Source organism: Lagenorhynchus albirostris, chromosome X (assembly GCF_949774975.1).
Source record: "Lagenorhynchus albirostris chromosome X, mLagAlb1.1, whole genome shotgun sequence".
NCBI classification, from domain to species: Eukaryota; Metazoa; Chordata; class Mammalia; order Artiodactyla; family Delphinidae; genus Lagenorhynchus; species Lagenorhynchus albirostris.
Window position 1 is genome coordinate 95,555,913 of NC_083116.1, and position 20,348 is coordinate 95,576,260.

Sequence of the window (20,348 nt, forward strand, 5' to 3'; positions counted from 1 at the left end):
ATACCTTTTATTAGGGCTGAAGAAGTTTTCTTATATTTAGTTGCTGGACATTTTAATTATGATTGGGTTTTGAATTTTATCAAATGCTTCTTCTGCATCTGCTGAGATGATTTATTTTCTTTTTACCTATTAATGTGGTGAATGACTTTTAAAGACATCCTAATGATAACCACCCCCCTTCTGGCATTTTTCAGATAAACCCAACTTAGTCATTGTGTATTATCTTTTGGTATGTACTGCTTGATTCTATGTGCTATTATTTTGTTTAAGATTTTTGTGGTTGCAATTAGGAATGAGACTGGCCTGTAGTTAATTTTCCTTCCTGTGTCTCTCTGTCTGATGTTAGTTTCAAAGTTACATTGGCCTCATAAAATGACTTGGAGAACCTCTCTTCATGAGTTCTCTGAATATTGTATAATACTGGAATGATTTGTAGCAAGTTTAGTAGAACTTGCCTATAAAACTATCAGGGGCTGATGTTTTGTGTTTGGTTTCTTTCAAGGAAGATTTTTTTTTTTTACCACTGTTTCAATTTCTTTAACATTCATAAGGCTATTCAGCCTTTCTATATCTTGAGTGAGTTCTGGTAAATTACATTTTTCTGAAAAAATCTTAAGTTTTTAAAATTATTCTAGTAAGCTTCTTCTTAGTGTCCACTTACCTTTTTATTTTCTGCTGTCTCTGTAATTATGTACCCTTTATTCCTAATATTTATTTGTGCCTTGTCTTTTTTCTCTTGATCAACTTACCAGAGGTTTGTTCAAAAACCCACTTTGGGTTCTGTTAATTCTCTCCATTGTATATTTATTTTCTATTTTATTGTTTTATGACCTAATTTTTATTTTCTCCTTCCTTCTACTTTCTATTGGTTTTATCTAACTTTTAAAATTCAACACTTAGTTCATTTATTCCAGTCTTTCTTCATCTCTAATATATGCTTTTAAGGTTAAACTCTACCTCTCTAAGTACTGTTTTATCAGTATCCCACCAGTTATGATATGAAGCATTTTTATTGTGATTCAGTTCTAAGTATTTTTGAATTTCTAGTGTTATATTTTTCATTGACCCACAAGTTATTCAGAAATGTTTTTATGTACCACATTTAAGAGGATTTCCTGTATATCTTTTTATGTTTTACTTCTAACTTAATTGCATTGGAGTCAGAGAATGTGGTCTGTATGACACCATTTCTTTGAGGTTTGTTGAGACTTGCTTTATGGCATAGCACTTTAATCATTTTTGTAAATGGTCCATGTGTACATAAGAAGACTGTTTATTCTTTAATTGTTGCATGCAGAATTCTCTATATGATTGCTTGAGGTTAATTTTTTTGTTCAAATATTCTATATATTGACTAATTTCTTGTCTGTTTGACCTATCAGTAATTGTCGAAATATTCCAATTATCATGGTAGAGTTTTTCTATTTCTACTTATAGGTCTCTCACTTTTGGTTTTATATATTCAAAGCTGTTTTATTAGGAGCATAGAAGTGCCTGGTAACCATGTCTATCCTTAATATACTTTCTACTTAAAACCTATTTTATATTAATATAGTTATTCCAACTTAACTTTAGTATTTCCTAGCATGTCTTCTTCCCTCATTTCTAACCATTCTGTGCCTGTATGCTGTACAGTGTGTCTTACAAACATTTCCAAATTTGGGTTTTTCATTTTGTAATGCACTCTGATGATTGCTATCTTTTAATGGGCAAGGTTAGTCCATTAATATTTATTTTGATGATTTCTATCATCTTGCTTTTTTAAATATTTATTCCATATTTTAATTGATATTTTTCCTTCATTTTTGTTCCATTCCCCCACCCCCCAGTAAATTAGAATTTCAGCACTCTATTTCTAATTTTTAGGTGGTTACCTTGAAATTTTGTCATGCATATTTAACTCGACATATACTAAAGTGAAACAGTATGTTAATCCCACTCCCAAAGAATACAAAGACATTGGAACATCAAGTTAGATCCCAGTCTTGACTTGCATATTATTCTTGCCCAGCACTTTCATTCTGTCCTGTTTTAAATCCACAAATTTGAAATTACTCTTAAAATACATGACCATTTTTGTTTCGATTTACATAAATGTTTACAATTTTATTTGCTCATCATTCCTTTTTGCATTCCAGACCATCCTTTGGGGAGCGTTTTTCTTTCTTCCTAAACTACATCCTTTAAAGTTCCTTTAGTGATAGTCTCTTGTTGGTAAACTACCTCAGGTGGTGTTTGTCTGTAAATATTTCATTTTAGCCTCAATCTTTTTTTTTGAACATCTTTCTAGGAGTATAATTGCTTTACAGTGTTGTGTTAGTTTGTGCTGTATAACAAAGTGAATCAGCTATATGTATACATATATCCCAATATCCCCTCCCTCTTGCATCTCCCTTCCACGTTCCCTATCCCACCCCTCTAGTTGGTCACAAAGCAACAAGCTGATCTCCCCATGCAGTGCGACGCAGCTGCTTCCCACTAGCTATTTTACATTTGGTACTGTATATATGTCAATGCTACTCTCTCACTTCACACCAGCTTACCCTTCCTCCTCCCCGTGTCCTCAAGTCCATTCTCTACGTCTGCGTCTTTATTCCTGTCCTGCCCCTAGGTTCTTCAGAACCTTTTTTTTTTTTAGATTCCATATATATGTGTTAGCCTACGGTATCCGTTTTTCTCTTTCTGACTTACTTCACTTGGTATGACAGACTCTATGTCCACCTACTTCATTACAAATAACTCAATTTCGTTTCTTTTTATGGCTGAGTAATATTCCATTGTATATATGTGCCACACCTTCTATATCCATTCATCCGTCAGTGGACACTTAGGTTGCTTCCATGTCCTGGCTATTGTAAATACAGCTGCAATGAGCATTGTGGTACATGACTCTTTTTGAATTATGGTTTTCTCGGGGTGTATGCTCAGTAGTGAGATTGCTGGGTCATATGGTAGTTCTATTTTTAGTTTTCTAAGGAACCACCATGCTGTTCTCCATAGTGGCTGTATCAATTTATATTCCCACCAACAGTGCAACAGGGTTCCCTTTTCACCACACCCTCTCCAGCATTTATTGTTTGTAGATATTTTGATGATGGCCATTCTGACTGGTGTGAGATGATATCTCATTGTAGTTTTGATTTGCATTTCTCTCATGATTAGTGATGTTGAGCAACCTTTCATGTGTTTGTTGGCAATCTGTATATCTTCTTTGGAGAAATGTCTGTTTAGGTCTTCTGCCCATTTTGGGATTGGGTTGTTTGTTTTTTTGATACTGAGCTGCATGTGCTGCCTGTAAATTTTGGAGATTAATCCTTTGTCAGTTGCTTCATTTGCAAATATTTTCTCCCATTCTGAGGGTTGTCTTTTGGTCTTGTTTATGGTTTCCTTTGCTGTGCAAAAGCTTTGAAGTTTCATTAGGTCCCATTTGTTTATTTTTGTTTTTATTTCCATTTCTCTATGATATGGGTCAAAAAGGATATTGCTGTGATTTACGTCATAGAGTGTTCTTCCTATGTTTTCCTTTAAGAGTTTTATAGTCTCTGGCTTTACATTTAGGTCTTTAATCCATTTTGAGTTTATTTTTGTGTATGGTGTTAGGAAGTGGTCTAATTTCATTCTTTTTCATGTAGCTGTCCAGTTTTCCCAGCATCACTTATTGAAGAGGCTGTCTTTTCTCCATTGTATATTCTTGCCTCCTTTATCAAAGATAAGGTGACCATATGTGTGTGGGTTTATCTCTGGGCTTTCTATCCTGTTCCATTGATCTGTATTTCTGTTTTAATGTCAGTACCATACTGTCTTGATTACTGTAGCTTTGTAGTATAGTCTGAAGTCAGGGAGCCTGATTCCTCCAGCTCCATTTTTCTTTATCAAGATTGCTTTGGCTGTCTGGGGTCTTTTGTGTTTCCATACAAATTGTGAAATTTTTTGTTCTAGTTCTGTGAAAAATGCCATTGGTAGTTTGATAGGGATGCATTGAATCTGTAGATTGCTTTCGGTAGTATAGTCATCTTCACAATGTTGATTCTTCCAATCCAGGAACATGGTATATCTCTCCATCTGTTTGTATCATCTTTAATTTCTTTCATCAGTGTATTATAGTTTTCTGCATACAGGTCTTTTGTCTCCCTAGGTACGTTTATTCCTAGGTATATTTTATTCTTTTTGTTGCCGTGGTTAATGGGAGTGTTTCCTTAATTTCTCTTTCAGATTTTTCATCATTAGTGTATAGGAATGCAAGAGATTTCTGTGCATCAATTTTGTATCCTGCAACTTTACCAAATTCATTGATTAGCTCTAGTAGTTTTCTGGTAGCATCTTTAGGATTCTCTATGTATAGTATCACGTCATCTGCAAACAGTGACAGCTTTACTTCTTTTCCTATTTGGATTCCTTTTATTTGTTTTTCTTCTCTGATTGCTGTGGCTAAATCTTCCGAAACTATGTTGAATAATAGTGGAGAGAGTGGGCATCCTTATCTTGTTCCTAATTTTAGAGGAAATGGTTTCAGTTTTTCACCATTGAGGATGATGTTGACTGTGGGTTTGTCATATATGACCTTTATTATGTTGAAGTAAGTTCCCTCTATGCCTACTTTTTGGAGAGTTTTTATCATAAATGGGTGTTGAATTTTGTCAGAAGCTTTTTCTGAATCTATTGAGCTTATCATATGGTTTTTCTCCTTCAATTTGTTAATATGGTGTATCACATTGATTGATTTGCATATATTGAAGGATCCCTGCATTCCTGGGATAAACCTCACTTGATCATGGTGTATGATCCTTTTAATGTGTTGTTGGAATCTGTTTGCTAGTATTTTGTTGAGGATTTTTGCATCTCTGTTCATCAGTGATATTGGTCTGTAGTTTTCTTTTTTTGTGACATCTTTGTCTGTTTTTGATATCAGGGTGATGGTGGCCTCGTAGAATGAGTTTGGGAGTGTTCCTCCCTCCGCTATATTTTGGAAGAGTTTGAGAAGGATAGATGTTAGCTCTTCTCCAAATGTTTGATAGAATTCACCCGTGAAGCCATCTGGTCCTGGGCTTTTGTTTGTTGGAAGATTTTTAATCACAGTCTCAATTTCACTGCTTGTGATTCGTCTGTTTATATTTTCTATTTCTTCCTTGTTCAGTCTCGGAAAGTTGTGCTTTTCTAAGAATTTGTCCATTTCTTCCAGGTTGTCCGTTTTATTGGCATAAGTTCCTTGTAGTAATCCCTCATGATTCTTTGTATTTTTGGAGTGTCAGTTGTTACTTCTCCTTTTTTAATTCCTAATACTGTTGATTTGAGTCTTCTCCCTTTTTTTCTTGATGAGTCTGTCAACTGGTTTATCAATCTTGTTTATCTTCTCAAAGAACCAGCTTTTAGTTTTATTGATCTTTGCTGTTGTTTCCTTCATTTCTTTTTCATTTGTTTCTGATCTGATCTTTATGATTTCTTTCCTTCTTCTATCTTTGGGGAGTTTTTGGTTCTTCTTTTTCTAATTGCTTTAGGTGTAAAGTTAGTTTGTTTATTTCAGATGTTTCTTGTTTCTTGAGGTAGGATTGTATTTCTATAAACTTCCCTCTTAGAACTGCTTTTGCTGCATCCCGTAGGTTTTGGGTCGTCATGTTTTCATTGTCATTTGTTTCTAGGTATTTTTTGACTTCCTCTTTGATTTCTTCAGTGATCTCTTGGTTTTAGTAGCGTATTGTTTAGCCTCCATGTGTTTGTATTTTTTACAGTTTTTTTCCTGTAATTGATATCTAGTCTCAGAGCGTTGTGGTCGGAAAAGACACTTGATACCATTTCAGTTTTCTTAAATTTACCAAGGCTTGATTTGTGACCCAAGATATGATCTATCCTGGAGAATGTTCCATGAGCACTTGAGAAGAAAGTGTATTCTTTTGTTTTTGGATGGAATGTCCTATAAATATCAATTAAGCCCATCTTGTTTAATGTTGCATTTAAAGCTTGTGTTTCCTTATTTATTTTCATTTTGGATGATCTGTCCACTGGTGAAAGTGGGGTGTTAAAGTCCCCTACTATTATTGTGTTACTGTCAATTTCCCCTTTTATGTCAGCTTCAATCTTGATTACTTTTGCTGAGAGCACAGTTTTAAACTAATGGTTACCATTCTCTTTTCTTTTGGCATCTGTTGTTTGATATTGAGAAGTCTGGTGTCACTATAATTGTCCTTGCTTTGTAGGTGATCTCTGCTTTCTCCCTGGACTTTTTAAGGTCTTTGTCTTTGATGTTCTGTAGTTTTACTACCTCCCAGCATGGATTTCTTTTTATTTATCCTACTTGGGATACATTATTCTTTCTGGAGCTGTGTAATCATGTTTTCATCAGTTCAAGAAAATTTGCAACCATGTTTCTTCAAATATTGCCTCTTCTCCATTCTCTCTATTCTCTCCTTCTGAACTCTAGGTAGATGTATGTTAGACATTCCCTCCATATCTCTTAATATCTTTTTCATATTTTCTTTATTTCTTGTTTCCTATTTTCCTTATCTCCTTACTTCTCTGAACTGCATTCTAGACAATTTATTTGGTTATGTCTTCCAGTTCACTGAAACTCTCTTAAGCCATATCTGAACTCCTGTTCAGCTCATCCGTTCATTGGTTTATGCTACCAATTATATTTTTCCTTTCTAGAGGTACTAGTTACTTGTTCTTCTTTTTATTTTCAGATCTGTCTGTTCACACCTGATAATCTCTTGTTGCATGTTCATCCTTGTAAATAGGTCCCTTTCTTTCCCCTAATATTTAACATATAGCTATTTTACACAGGCATACCTTGGAGATATTACAGGTTTGGTTTCAGACCACCACAATAAAGTGAGTCACCTGAATTTTTTTGTTTCCCAGTGCATATAAAAGTTATGTTTGCACTATGCTTTCATCTGTTAAGCGTGCAATAGCATTATGTCTAAAAAATATACATACTTTAATTAAAAATTACTTTATTGCTAAAAAGTGCTAACCATCATCTAAGCCTTCAGCAAATCGTAATCTTTGCTCCTGGTGGAGGGTACTGTCTAGATGTTGATGGCTGCTGACCGATCAGGGTGGTGGTTGCTGAAGCTTGAGGTGGCTCTGGCAATTTCTTAAAAGAAGACAACAATGAAGTTTGCCTCATTGATTGACTCTTCCTTTCACAAATGATTTCTCTGTAGCATGCAGTGCTGTTTGATAGCATTTTACCCATGGTAAAACTTGTTTCAAAATTGTAGTCAGTTCTCTCAAACCCTGCCACTGCTTTATCAACTAAGTTTATGTAATATTCTAAATCCTTTGTTGTCATTTCAACAATCAGGTAAGTTTGCCATCTTATATGAGCACAGTTCATGACACCCCCAAAACAATTACAATAGTAACAGCAAAGATCACTCATCACAGATCACCATAACAAATATAATAATGATGGAAAAGTTTGAAGTATTGCGAGAATTACCAAAACATGATGCAGAGACATGAAGTGAGCAAACGCTGTTGGAAAAATGGCACAGATAGACTTGCTCAACACAGGGTTGCCACAAACCTTCAATTTATAAAAAATGCAGAATCTTTGAGGCACAGTAAAGCAAGGCACAAGAAAACAAGGTATTCTTGTATTCTATATCTGACCATTCCAATATCTATCCTCCTTGAGGATCTAAATCTGTTTTTTCTCTTTCTGATGACTCGCATAGTAGTTTGCCTTATTGTATGTATGTTTGGTGATCTTTGATTGTAAGCCTATTGCTTGTTCAAGTCAATGGAAGTCTTGGGGGCCTAAACTGGAAACGCTTTCCTCCAGGAAGGGTTTGTTCCTTGTTCTACCAGCTGCCATGGAGTACCACTGATCTGGGTCTTGGCTCCCTACAGAATCCTAGGCTCAGCTTCTGTAACTTGCTATTGGCCCAAGGCTCAGAATCCGGCCGTCAGGCATTGCAGCAATGGCATTTACCCCTCCCACTATTTCATTCCGTCCTTACTTTGCCACCACTCTGGATGCAGCTCACAGGGTCCTTTTGTGTGGAGGGGAGAGTGTGGATGGAAGTGGGAAGTGTTCTTGGGAATTTGCATTCCTTTTGTGAGACCAGTAACACTTCAAGAGGTGTGCCCTAGACGGGATATGTAGTTGTAAGAAAGTCTGTGAGTGCCTAATCAACCATATTTGAAACAAAAGTCCCCAAATTTTTATGTTTTATTATGTTAACTTTCAAACATGAGTAGAGAAAACAGTGCAGTCAGTTGAAGTAGAGAAAAGTGGAAAGAATAGTGAAGTGATCGCCCACATACCCATAAGCCAGGTAGAATTATTGTTAATTCATGGCCACACTGGTTTCATCTGTATTTGCCCTACTGCCCACCCCCCTGGATTACTTTGAAGCAAATACCAGGTGCCTTATTTTCTTTATATGCATTTTAGTGCGTACCTCTTAAAGATACAATGAGCTTTTCATGATGGAGTCAGGTCAATAAGTAAACGTGCACAATTCATAAATAAGAAAGCAAAATTTTTCATAACACTATTTAAGCATTGGTTCTCGGTCACTTTTTCTAGTTGAAGTATTACAGGACCCTGAAATGCCTACCACGTTATTATTAAAAGTTTGCAGTATGTCTAATATAAACTTGTTGTTACACAGATATTATATCACAATTCTTTGAAAATCAACAGCCTTTGTATCATATTTGGTAGATAATAATGATAATAACAGCAAATACTTAAATGGTACTGACTATGTGCCAAGAACAGTTCTAAGCCCTCTACATGTATTAAACTCTTCTAATCCTCATAACAATCCTATGAGATAGATAGTTTTCATCTCCATTTTACAAATGTGAAAACCAAGACATGGAAAGTTTCAGTAAGTTACCCAAGATCTTAAAGCTAGTATAAGTGATGAAGCAGAGGTATGAACCCAGACAGGCTGTATCTAGAAGTTGTAGTTTTAAACCACTATATACACACTGCCTCTCTCAGAAAAATAAGCAGATTTCTACAGCCATCTTTCAAAACTGTGTCTTCCATAAGTTATGTGTATCTGTTTTGGTGAGTTTACCATGTGAGCCTAACTTGTACCTGGTTCTGAAATATTGGCCTTCAGTATTTAGCTTAATTTTTTAAAATTACTTACGTTGCTGCCTTTGGATTTTATTATTATAAAAGTATATATCATTTCATGTTTATAATTTTGTGTAATTTCTTAGGTACACTTCATGTCGGAGATGAAATTCGAGAGATCAATGGCATCAGTGTGGCTAACCAAACAGTGGAACAGCTGCAAAAAATGCTTGTGAGTAAATGAAAGTCTCTTTTTCTAAGATTGACTTTCAGTTCATTAACTTATTTATTAATGCACAAATAAAGGATATTCTTTTATAATCAGAGTATCTCTGGTACCATCATTTGTGTGGACTTGAACTTATACAACATTCATAAAAACTGAGAGCTAGGAAAATGTTCACATGCAGCAGAGCTTAGAAACATTTTGCCCATCTTTAGCAGTGTGGGCTTGAACATTCTCCTTTCAATCCTTTGTCTCCTATTTCTTATTGAACAGATGTTTAAAGAAAACCTTTGCAGTTGTGCATGCTTGTGAACTAGTTTCTCACTGACCTCAACTCTGCTGACATCAGCAGTGTCAGAAGCCTCTTTCCTGTGTAGCTGAGTCATAGCCAGCTGTATTGGATTTCTCTGCAGCACAGGGGAAAGGAAAGTCATAGTAGACCAGGCCATTTTTTACCATGCATATTCAAAATCTGTGTTCAAATTAGGCTTTGGATTGGGGCGGGGTAGGGAGTGCAGAGTGACAGGCCCTGGCGAGCAGAGGGAGATGTTTCGGACCTCTTGTCCTGGACCTTCTTCCCACCACAATGTAGCAGCCTGCCATGTTACTTATATCTATTGAAGGTGAAATAAGCACCACAGACTCACTACAGTCAAAACTAATGCCAAAATTATGAAATAAAGAGCAGATTTTTTTTTTTTTTTTTTTTTTTTTTTTGCTGTACGTGGGCCTCTCACTGTTGTGGCCTCTCCCGTTGAGGAGCACAGGCTCCAGACATGCAGGCCCAGCTGCCATGGCTCACGGGCCCAGCTGCTCCGCAGCATGTGGGATCCCCCCAGACCGGGGCACGAACCCGTGTCCCCTGCATCAGCAGGCGGACTCTCAACCACTGCGCCACCAGGGAAGCCCTAAAGAGCAGATTTTTATGGAGTACACCATCATAATGTAGCCTACCAAATATAATTCTTATGTAATTACTTGTTCTATTGTACAGTTCAACTTACATTCACTCTTGAAAGGCATGTCACTTAGAGTTGTATTCGTGTCTATGAAAAGGTAACCATCAGAGGTTTGTTATACCTTTGCTGTAAGACCAGGACAGTCAGCCTTGACTTTGCAGGGCTTTTCCCAGGAATAACCTCCACTGTTAGTGTGAGCAGTTCCTGCTTTTATAACTAGGTTTCATTGTAGGCCCATGCACTCTCAGCTGACTTGCATTAAATACGCCCCCACATTTTCAGTGGTTTCTTGCGCGTTTTTGTGTGCAACATTTGTTTGTTAAAAGAGCTCTCCTTTTTTTTTCCTCCAGCGGGAAATGCGGGGGAGTATCACCTTCAAGATCGTGCCAAGTTACCGCACTCAGTCGTCGTCCTGTGAGGTAATAGCTCTAACGAAACACCCCGTCTCCTCTGGGTTCTTAACTAACTGTCTGCTGATGGCTGAATGTTTTGGCTTTCTGGGAAATTGTTTCTGCCTGTGCTGTTGATCACTGCACACCAATTTTACAACAAAGATAACGGAACAGAGTAGGTCCCATCCACCTACTCAGCCCTGCTTCCATGGAGATGTCCTCAGCACTTTAACTTTCTGCAGGCTGGAATCAAAACAAAATACATATAGAGAAGCTCCAAATAATGACAAAGACTTAATAAAGAACAAATAGAGTCTCTGGGGAAAAAAAAAGATCATAAGTGCAATAATATTTCCAGGAAGTACATTCACTTCCCTTGTTAAGAAATCACATAGATACTTCTTCTTTCCAAGGATCTGAGAAGTGGTCTATTTCTGTTAAGATAGAGTAGTTCAGATAATGGTGACAGGTCTCTAGATGGATGTTAAGTCTATGAGAAATTGATAACTGATGTTATTAGAGGAATATAGGCTTTTGCAACCTTCTGTGAAATTGTTTAAATTGGAATGTTATCTGATTCGTAAACAAGTTTTCTAGAGTAATACAAACCCAAAGTTCCTTTCTTACAATAGGCTTATCCTTTAGAAATTGTAGCTTTCCCAACCTATATTATTCAGTTTGCTATTGGTTAGTAAATGAGATTCAAAAATCTATTCTTTTTATATTTGGAAATATGAGCCGGCCTAAATGGTGTCATCCTTTGGTCATTGCGCATTCAGTTTGAATATTTTTTTCTGAAGCTTGTTCTTTCTTGTGCATCTTCCAAGTATGTGTACATCAATATGAAGTACACATTTCCTCCAGTTAATATTTAAGACTGGCAGACAACTTATTTCATCTAGAAGATTGAATTTGTACTTAGGAGAAATAGATGGAGAAATTATAATGTTTCTTCCAGTCTCTAGTAGTGATGTAAATTTCACAAGAAAAATCAGAGGCTTCATGTTTTTTTGTAAACCTATTGAAGATATGTATAACAATTTGTAGTTCTGTCAAGTATATTTTTAGTGAGCCATGACAATTGGGGTTTCTGTTATATCAGGTCTTGAGCTCCTCTCGGTGGCTTTTTATGGAACTTCAATTAGTACTATATTTCAAGACAAAATATAGAAGTACTTCTGCTCCAGGATTTATAGTTTTGAAATTTGTTACCTAGTACACAAACCTTACTGGAAAAGAGAGACTGTCACATGCATTTTTTAATTTTTTTTTTGCGGTACGCGGGCCTCTCACTGTTGTGGCCTCTCCCGTTGCGGAGCACAGGCTCCAGATGCGCAGGCTCAGTGGCCATGGCTCACGGGCCCAGCCGCTCGGCGGCATGTGGGATCCTCCCGGCTCGGGGCACGAACCCGTGTCCCCTGCATCGGCAGGCGGACTCCCAACCACTGCGCCACCAGGGAAGCCCCACATGCATTTTTATGTAAAGCATTTTGATAGTCTAAAAATCACAGGTGGTCCTCATACCATTTCTCATCTTGGAAGAAATTTAGTAAATACGATTGATTTTTGTCTTTTTGGCTCACTAACCAGAAAATAGTGTTAGTTATTAAAAATTTTCTCTTGTGTTTTTGAGTGGTTGAACTAGTTTTGGGGTGGGACCAGAATTACACATATAAATGCTATGCTCTCGAGTAAGAAGAGCCCTCTCTTACCTTCTTTACCTCTGAAGAATAGGAAAAAATGTACTCCCCTCCTAGCCCTACCCCCAATCTGTCTGACTCTCCTGTGCTCTGGCAGAATTCAAGCCTGTGGTTGGACTCTTCCCAGTTACAGCAGTACTTCCCAAAGAAAAGCTCTCTGGCCACCTTCATCAGCATCCCCCTGGCCGTTGGTAAAAGAGGGGACCCCTGCCCCACACCCTGGCCCTACTGACATGAGTCTCTGGGGGTGGCGCCTAGACATCATTCTGCTCACTAACATCTGACAATACTCATCTAAGGGATCCCATTATTTAAAGGCTAACAGGTTCCGGAGGTTTTCTTTAAGTCTTCTAGAAAAAGCAAATGTCTTTTGAGCAGACATGCACATTTCAAAGGTTTCAAAGAACTCTACTAAACCAAAAATTTTTAAATACTTATTTTCATCCCCTCCTTTTTCTAACATTAAAGTTTATTTGGACAATAAGGGAGTGGAGCCTGGAAAGGATTTTGAGCATGTCACATAGTATAGTGGTTGTGGCTGCTGGGATCTTTGCCAGAATCGTTAGAGGCTCAAGATTATTGTTTTAATTAATCCGCTAAAAGAATAAAGGTTTCTTCTCTGGTATATATCTTTTACCCTTATTAGTAATATCTATCCTAGAAAGATTCTAAGGTGATTACAACATGAGAAGTCTTTGAGATTCACTTCACTTCAAATTGCATCATTCAGTAATTTTTGATACCAAGGTACCTAAGGATTACTAAATACTTTTCAAGCCTAATTTTCAATAAAAATTAGGCAGTTGGGATCTTCAGCACAATAATTTTATAGTAATATTTGTCATTTTACAGTACTTGATAGGATTTTAATATCAAGTCACCCTTCAGGGTCTTATTTAAAGAAAGCAAAGGTTATAGAATGTTAGAGACAGGAAAGAAATGGTTAATGAATGACATGGTCATCACTTACAATATGTGAATCTTCAAACTGTAAAATTTTTTTCCATACTTCTGTGAAATCATGCAAGTAAGTCAGTATGGCACCTTTATAGCTAAAACCTCAAAGGAAATGGTTGTCAGACTGTGGTTGTAACTGTTGATGTGAATATCTCTGTTTCTGTGCTGGTGTTCTGTGTTAATGAACCTTGTGTCTTATTTCAGAGAGATTCCCCCTCCACTTCCAGACAGTCCCCAGCTAATGGTCATAGCAGCACTAACAATTCTGTTTCGGTAAGAACTCTAGCTCCACACAGCAAAGTGTGACAATTTTGTTGGTGCCACCTGCCATGAGTGTTCTAGTTACATGTGTTCAGTGGAAATATTGTCTTCTGCCGATATACAAGGCTACTACAGCTACAATGCAGTTTACTCCTGGAAAATCTTTTTCAACATTTTCTTCTCATTAAAAATGCCTTTCATTAGTTAAATTTGAAGAAATGTAGTTCAAGACTGCTTTGGTCATTCTCAAAATATTTCTCTGTCACCCACCTACTATTTATGACTTTGCTCAAAGTTATGCAAAGGATGTAAATGGAAGTTTCTTGAAATTTCTCAACATTTTTTTTTAATTTGAGAAAGATAAAGAAATGTAAGGATTTTGCAGAGTAGGCATTTGGGTATTCTCGGGCTTTGTAGTTGTCTATTCTGAGTGATATCAGCAACATGTTTTAGTTTCCGCTATCTAAGTTTACGAATTGGTGTGCCCTCTGTTATTGTGGTACGTGCACATACTTTTGTGAACTATAAGCCTTGCCTGGATATAAACAGCAAAAGGAACTGGCTTCAAACTGCACTTAAGCCACGCTATTATCACATCTTTAACACAAAGTACTTTATATTTTGACTTGAACTTGGAATTTTACTTTTTTTTTTCAGAACTATCCATTTTGGAAAGTAAAAAGAATTGTTTTTAATTTAAACAAATGGGAGCACTTAATACGTGCAGGTGTGCAATATTTGGGGTAACAAAATCTCTAAGTTGCTGATATTGCTGTTAAAAATATTGAGAGTTCTAATAATACAGCAGTATCACTTTTTTCCTATTAACTTGCCCTTTAAAAATATATCAACATTTTTATCAGATAAATTTTTAAATAATTTAGAGATCACCTCAAATGGAATGATATAAGAGAAATTATGGAAGAAAATTTCCTAAGACTTTTATTTGCAGCTTCAAAACAGGCTACCAAAGGAATTCATTTATAACATTTAATAACTTTAAGATGGTGAAAATCCGTACAACCATTGAAGTTTTCGAAATCCAAATGGTTGCAGTGACTAAGTTGAAAAGGGCAACAGCTCTTTTGAGTTTTGGGGGGTTTTTTAAATAGGCTATTTCACTTGCAGTGGCTTTTGTGTTGAAGATGCTGAGTTGTTTCTTAAGAACACATTTTCTCTCTGCTTAAACTTACCTGCTTTCTTCAGCTTGCTGCTAAATGGCCTGGGTTTGATTTTTTTTTTTTGATAACTCAACATTTCTGAGAAATGGAATAATGTATATTATCTCTTTACAACTTAAATCTAGCTCATTTTTTAACCATATTGTAACAGAACACACAAATTACCTTGTACTCTTTGAAAAGTAAATGAAAATTTTTCTCCTGGGTTGGCTTTATTCTACAGGACTTGCCATCAGCTACCCAACCAAAAGGACGACAGGTGAATAGATACCCTCTATAGAAACTTCTCTAAACTGAGCTGCTAATAGCCAATCCTTTATTAACCCTTTTCATCCCATAATGTCTGCATCTTGGACCATAACATTTGAGCATTGAGAGCTTGTACCATTTCATTTTAACACATTACACATGACTAATTCTCTATAAAGATTTTTTTCCTAACATCTTTGTAGCTGTGATGGTTATTGTAATTTCAACCTGATCATTTTGTGTTGATGGTTGAGAATTCAGCCTTTGGGGATCTTATGGGCCTGCCTCTGGGGTGGAAAAAAATTTTTAAAGGTTACAAAATTCTTAGAATTCTAAGAATAACTACAACGTACATGCCAGTGAACATTTTTAAGCAATAATTATCTGAAGTTTGAAGGCTTTTTCATAATTTGTATCTGCATGTGTATTTCTAAAAGCCATATACAATGAAAAAAAAAAGAACAGAAAATTCCTGGCTTTACAGCCTAATCAAACATGAAAAGTTAAGTGCTGCCTAACACAAGCAAGTAACTTTCAATTTGCTGGCACTTTGAGTATGAATTTTAGTTGCAAATGCAGAGACTTGTTAATTTTATAGGCTGGATTTCTGAAAAGAAACTTAAACAGAATAATCACACAATAGTTCCAAAGCCTTCAGGTTGGTTTTACAGTGACTTAAACATTAATATTCAAATTTAATTTCAAGAGATAGAATTTTTATGGTACTTTTTGTGAAATGTGCTATTAAAAAATATCAAATTGTGAGTTAAGGTTTGCATAAACTAGCACCTAATAGAACTCACCCATAAGTGATGCAACATTCAATATCTAGCACCTTATTTTAAATCATTTAGAAATCCAGTGATTCATAAAATGGTACCATATAACCCCTTGTATGCTAATCTGTTTCCTTTTATAATATTTACCAGTTATATTCACATATCATAAAACTCAGAGCCTTAAACCATGCATATCTTGAAGCTCTGTGCAGATTTCAAGTGTTACACTGGCAAAGCCAGGATTCAAACTCATTTTTCTTCTCTAAAAAGAGTAAAATACAAAGTCTAAATCCTGTTTAAAAAATAAAACTATTTTTAAATGCTTTAAAAAATTGTTTGAATTACATTTAAGCTTATCAGCAGTGTGTAGACACACTGCCAGTTGTCATGTAAGCATTTTACAGCAAGATACCAACACGGAGTTCTTGCTAGTTTTGTATCATGTACTGCTTTAGGGTTAAAACCTGTCCTGAATGCTTGTGGTCATGGTTTAAAGGCTGCCATGTGATCATGACAACTTATGCATAATAGCAACTAAATATATTCAGATTTTAAAATGGTAAGCATACTTCTCTATAATTTTAAGCCTATCCTATTATAGTAAAAGCAGAAATTAAGTCTATTTTTACTAAGGAAGTATCTTAAGTGTTCCCTCCAAATAAAAAGAGCAAAGACTTGAACCTGTACACACCAAAAGTAGTACATTGTTTCTAGTGGTAGCTGTTTTTTGTGTTGTATTTCCATGCATCATATTTGCTTTCACCATCTAATGTCCTGTTTGTATTGTAGTAAGTGTTGGTATGTGGTTATTAAGTTAGAGCTGACTGTTTTCTTTCACATCACCATGGCATTTTTTCTTACAAACTCCTGTTTTATAGATCTATGTAAGAGCACAATTTGAATATGATCCAGCCAAGGATGACCTCATCCCCTGCAAAGAAGCTGGCATTCGATTCAGAGTTGGTGACATTATCCAGATTATCAGTAAGGATGATCACAACTGGTGGCAGGGTAAACTGGAAAACTCCAAAAATGGAACTGCGGGTCTCATTCCTTCTCCAGAACTTCAGGAATGGTACGTTTTTGTTGTTTTCTTTTAGTTTCCAATAAAAATGAAGCCTGGCCATCCATTTTTCAACTTTATATTTTATTCTTTTATAGGGTAAAACCTGTTTAATATATTCCTTGCTCTATTAGCCAAACACAGTTCAAATTAGTCATCCAAGAATTCTAAATTGTCAGCACCAAGTAAGCTCCTGCTTAGAGAGTCAGGTCTTTGTTTCACACATGAGGAGAGGAAGGTCTGTAGAGAGGCTGAGCGACTAGCCTCAGGTCATGGTCACATCGTGGTCTCTTAGCAGAGCCCTCTATTCCTATATGCTGTTTCCATCCTTTTAGAATTGCATTTTTTTAAATGTACCCACTCCTTGCCCCTCCACATGCTCTCACCACCCCCATTCCACTCCACCACCAGCGAAAAACTCAAATGCCAGGATTCACGGTCATTCCAGGTATTTAAAGAAGATGTTTCACTATTAGAAGGGTAAGACAGTCAGAAGCTTCATTCTTTACCTTTCCAGGTCTTTTTTTTAAAATAAATTTATCCATTTATTTATTTTTGGCTGCGTTGGGTCTTCGTTGCTGCGTGCAGGCTTTCTCTAGTTGGCAGCGAGCGGGGGCAGCTCTTCGTTGCAGTGCGCGGGCTTCTCATTGCTGTGGCTTCTCTTGTTGCAGAGCACGGGCTCTAGGTGCGCGGGCTTCAGTAGTTGTGGCACATGGGCTCAGTAGTAGTGGCTCGCGGGCTCTAGAGCACAGGCTCAGTAGTTGTGGCGCACGGGCCCAGTTGCTCCGAGTCATGTGGGATCTTCCCGGACCAGGGTTCGAACCCAGGTCCCCTGCATTGGCAGGCGGATTCATAACCACTGCACCACCGGGGAAGTCTCCCTTGCCAGGTCTTTAAAAATGTGTGTCTGTTAGACAGTTTAGGCTTTGAACGCAGGTTAAAGTCAAACAGTTTTTAGACATGTTTTTAACTGAGAGGAGTCACGGATTACTGTGTATTTGGGTAAAATCTATTTCTGTTACTAATGTTACAATTTGCTGTTTTTTGAAAAATGTCAGTAGTTTTACCTTTGTCAGTACTTTGGCAATATATATCAGAAACCTAGTGCGAAAAAGATAACTTCATGTCCAAAATACTTCCAAAATACTTGAACCTAGCTGAAAGAACCTAGCTGAAAGAGACCAAAGGCATAGAGTTCATAGACACATACAACTTTTCATCCTTTTTTTTTTCACTAATTAAAGGGATTTCTCAGCTAATCTCTTTTGCTTGATCAGTTCTTTCAGCTATACTCTTAAATTTAGAATGTCAGAGCTGGTAAGAACTTCAGATGCCATCATTTTACACAAGGAAACATAGGCCTAGTTAGAGGAAGTAGCAGCCTTCCATCTGATGCTGTCTTTCAAGTCTCATCTTCAGAAAACAGTTTAAGCATTAGTGAGAGGAAAGTGATTTCTAAGTCATTTTGATGGTGATGTTACTATGTTATCACTGATATTTATGTTTTACAAAATGTGTTCTTGAATGTTGCCATATATTAATGAGCATTTGTTGAAAGTAATTATGTAGAATCCAGACCTCTTCTCCCTAGTCAGCTCATTTGTATAAATCATGTCTCACCAGTACCTAGAACTCTGAGTCCTCTGGAGGAAGCCTGAGAAATGGCAGGGGGAAAAGCAGATTTGCTTCCTGTTTCCTGTAATGGTAGACTAGGTTATTTGGATCAATCCTCCCACTGGAAAAGAAAAATGAAAAGTGCTACAGAAAATATGTTTTTGAAAATGACCTTAAAAGTACTGAGTAGCTGAAAAGGTATTGGGGAACTCAGTGACCAATTTTTATATGAAAGCCATTAATCAGAGCAGTAAAAATTAGAGTACCAAATTGGTCCATTTTGCCAGGAGGGCATTTCTATTACTAAAAACTTCTCTGCCAGAGGACCAAGTTTAAGACCTAATAAGGCCTGTACAAGTAGGAGAATCTTTTAGGAGACTCATCCTGCATTGTCAGGATCTGCAAAAGGCTATACCCCCAGGTTAAGAGCAAACAGATAAGCATCCCCTCACTGCCCTTCCACACCAGGGGACTGTAGAGAAGGCTGCCTTGTCGGTGAGCAGAGCAAAAGGAAAGCAAAGTTCCCCTGAAAAAATTGTGGCCACTGGTCCGCCTTGAATGGATTTGCACCCAGGTACACATAGCCCGGGACAGCCAGGGAAACTCCAGCTATGTGCTTGATGTGAGGTTTCCCCTTTACTAACAGTTCCAAATATCTGTTACAAACAAATGAAAGTCTCTGAAGGAGAACACTTTTATCCTAGGCCTCATCCTAGAGCTCCTCCTGACCCCCCACGTAAACTTTCTTGAGGGCAGTTACCAGCAAGTCAGAATAAGCAGGCGCACATGGAAACCAGTGAGACCTGACAGAAATGAAAGACGCCAGGAACAAACTCAAACCTACTTCATATATTGGAATTAGGAGACAAAGGTTTTTAAACAACTGTGCTTATTAGCAAGCTTTTAAAAATCAGTAAAAGCTTAAAAAAAAATCTTCAGAGAAGAGGGGGAAAAATTTAATGGCATAGCAGATTTGAAAAAGAACCAAAATGAATTTCCAAGGACAAAAAATGCACTAACAAAAACTCAGTGGCCACATGCCTATTAGAATGGCTAAAAGTTTTAAAAGTTTTCATCAGCAGGTAAATGGATAAACAAATGATGGCATATGCATACAATAGGATGCTCTTAAGCAATAAAAAGAAATGAACTATTGATAACACACAACAATATGGGTGAAACTCAAAATCATTAGGCTGGGTTTCCAGGCAAAAAAGAGAACATACTGTATAATTCCATTATATAAAATTCCAGAAAATGCAAAACTAATCTACAGTGACAGTGGTTTCCTGGGGATCTGGAGGAGGGAGGGGGGATTACAGAGGGGCATAAGAAAATTCCTGGGGTGATGAAAATGTTTGTTATCTTGATTGTAGTGATGGTTTCATGGGATGTATTAATGTTTCAAAACTGATGAAATGTTACACTTTATATGTTATGTTCAGTTTATTGCAGAAAAACTGAACTCAATAAAGTTGCAGTGACCGTAGAGGGAGACAGGGATTCTAACTAGGATGAAGAGGAAGAGGCCCACTGGGCAGTATGTTCCTTGAGACCACAGTAGGACTCTGGAGGTATAGGAAGGCATTCCCAACTGAGGGGGAAAAGCAGAGTCCCTTGTTGGAAAAGTGAATTGGTCTCTAGAATGTCGATGGACGTGTAATACTAATGAGAAAGATTTGAAACAATACTATCAGCCAGACCCAGAAGCTTTGTTCAGATGTGTTGCTACCAAGTCATATTTTTCACATCCTGTAGATGAGAAATCAATTTTTTTGGACCCAAATACCTTACCTTATTTATCCTTGCTAAATCTCATCTTGCTTGACAAGGCCCATCAGTCTAATCGTCTGATACGATTTAAGTCCCTGAATCTGTCATCCCTTCCCTTGCCTACTAGATCCTCATCCAAGTCAGCAATAAAATG

The 20,348-nt window shown here is 37.0% G+C and overlaps 1 protein-coding gene across 12 annotated transcripts in view; it reads left to right on the forward strand.

The window, feature by feature from the left end:
* Positions 1-20,348, forward strand: part of CASK (calcium/calmodulin dependent serine protein kinase) — a 387,591-nt gene that overhangs the window by 337,508 nt on the left and 29,735 nt on the right. For 4 of the 12 annotated variants that reach the window (XM_060137166.1, XM_060137172.1, XM_060137167.1 and 1 more), the window contains exons 16-20: positions 9,187-9,272; positions 10,576-10,644; positions 13,479-13,547; positions 14,940-14,975; positions 16,623-16,819. In XM_060137166.1, the coding sequence (XP_059993149.1) occupies positions 9,187-9,272; positions 10,576-10,644; positions 13,479-13,547; positions 14,940-14,975; positions 16,623-16,819 (457 nt within the window). The remainder of the gene's footprint in view (positions 1-9,186; positions 9,273-10,575; positions 10,645-13,478; positions 13,548-14,939; positions 14,976-16,622; positions 16,820-20,348) is intronic. The other 8 variants (XM_060137169.1, XM_060137176.1, XM_060137177.1 and 5 more) reach the window with 3 other exon arrangements.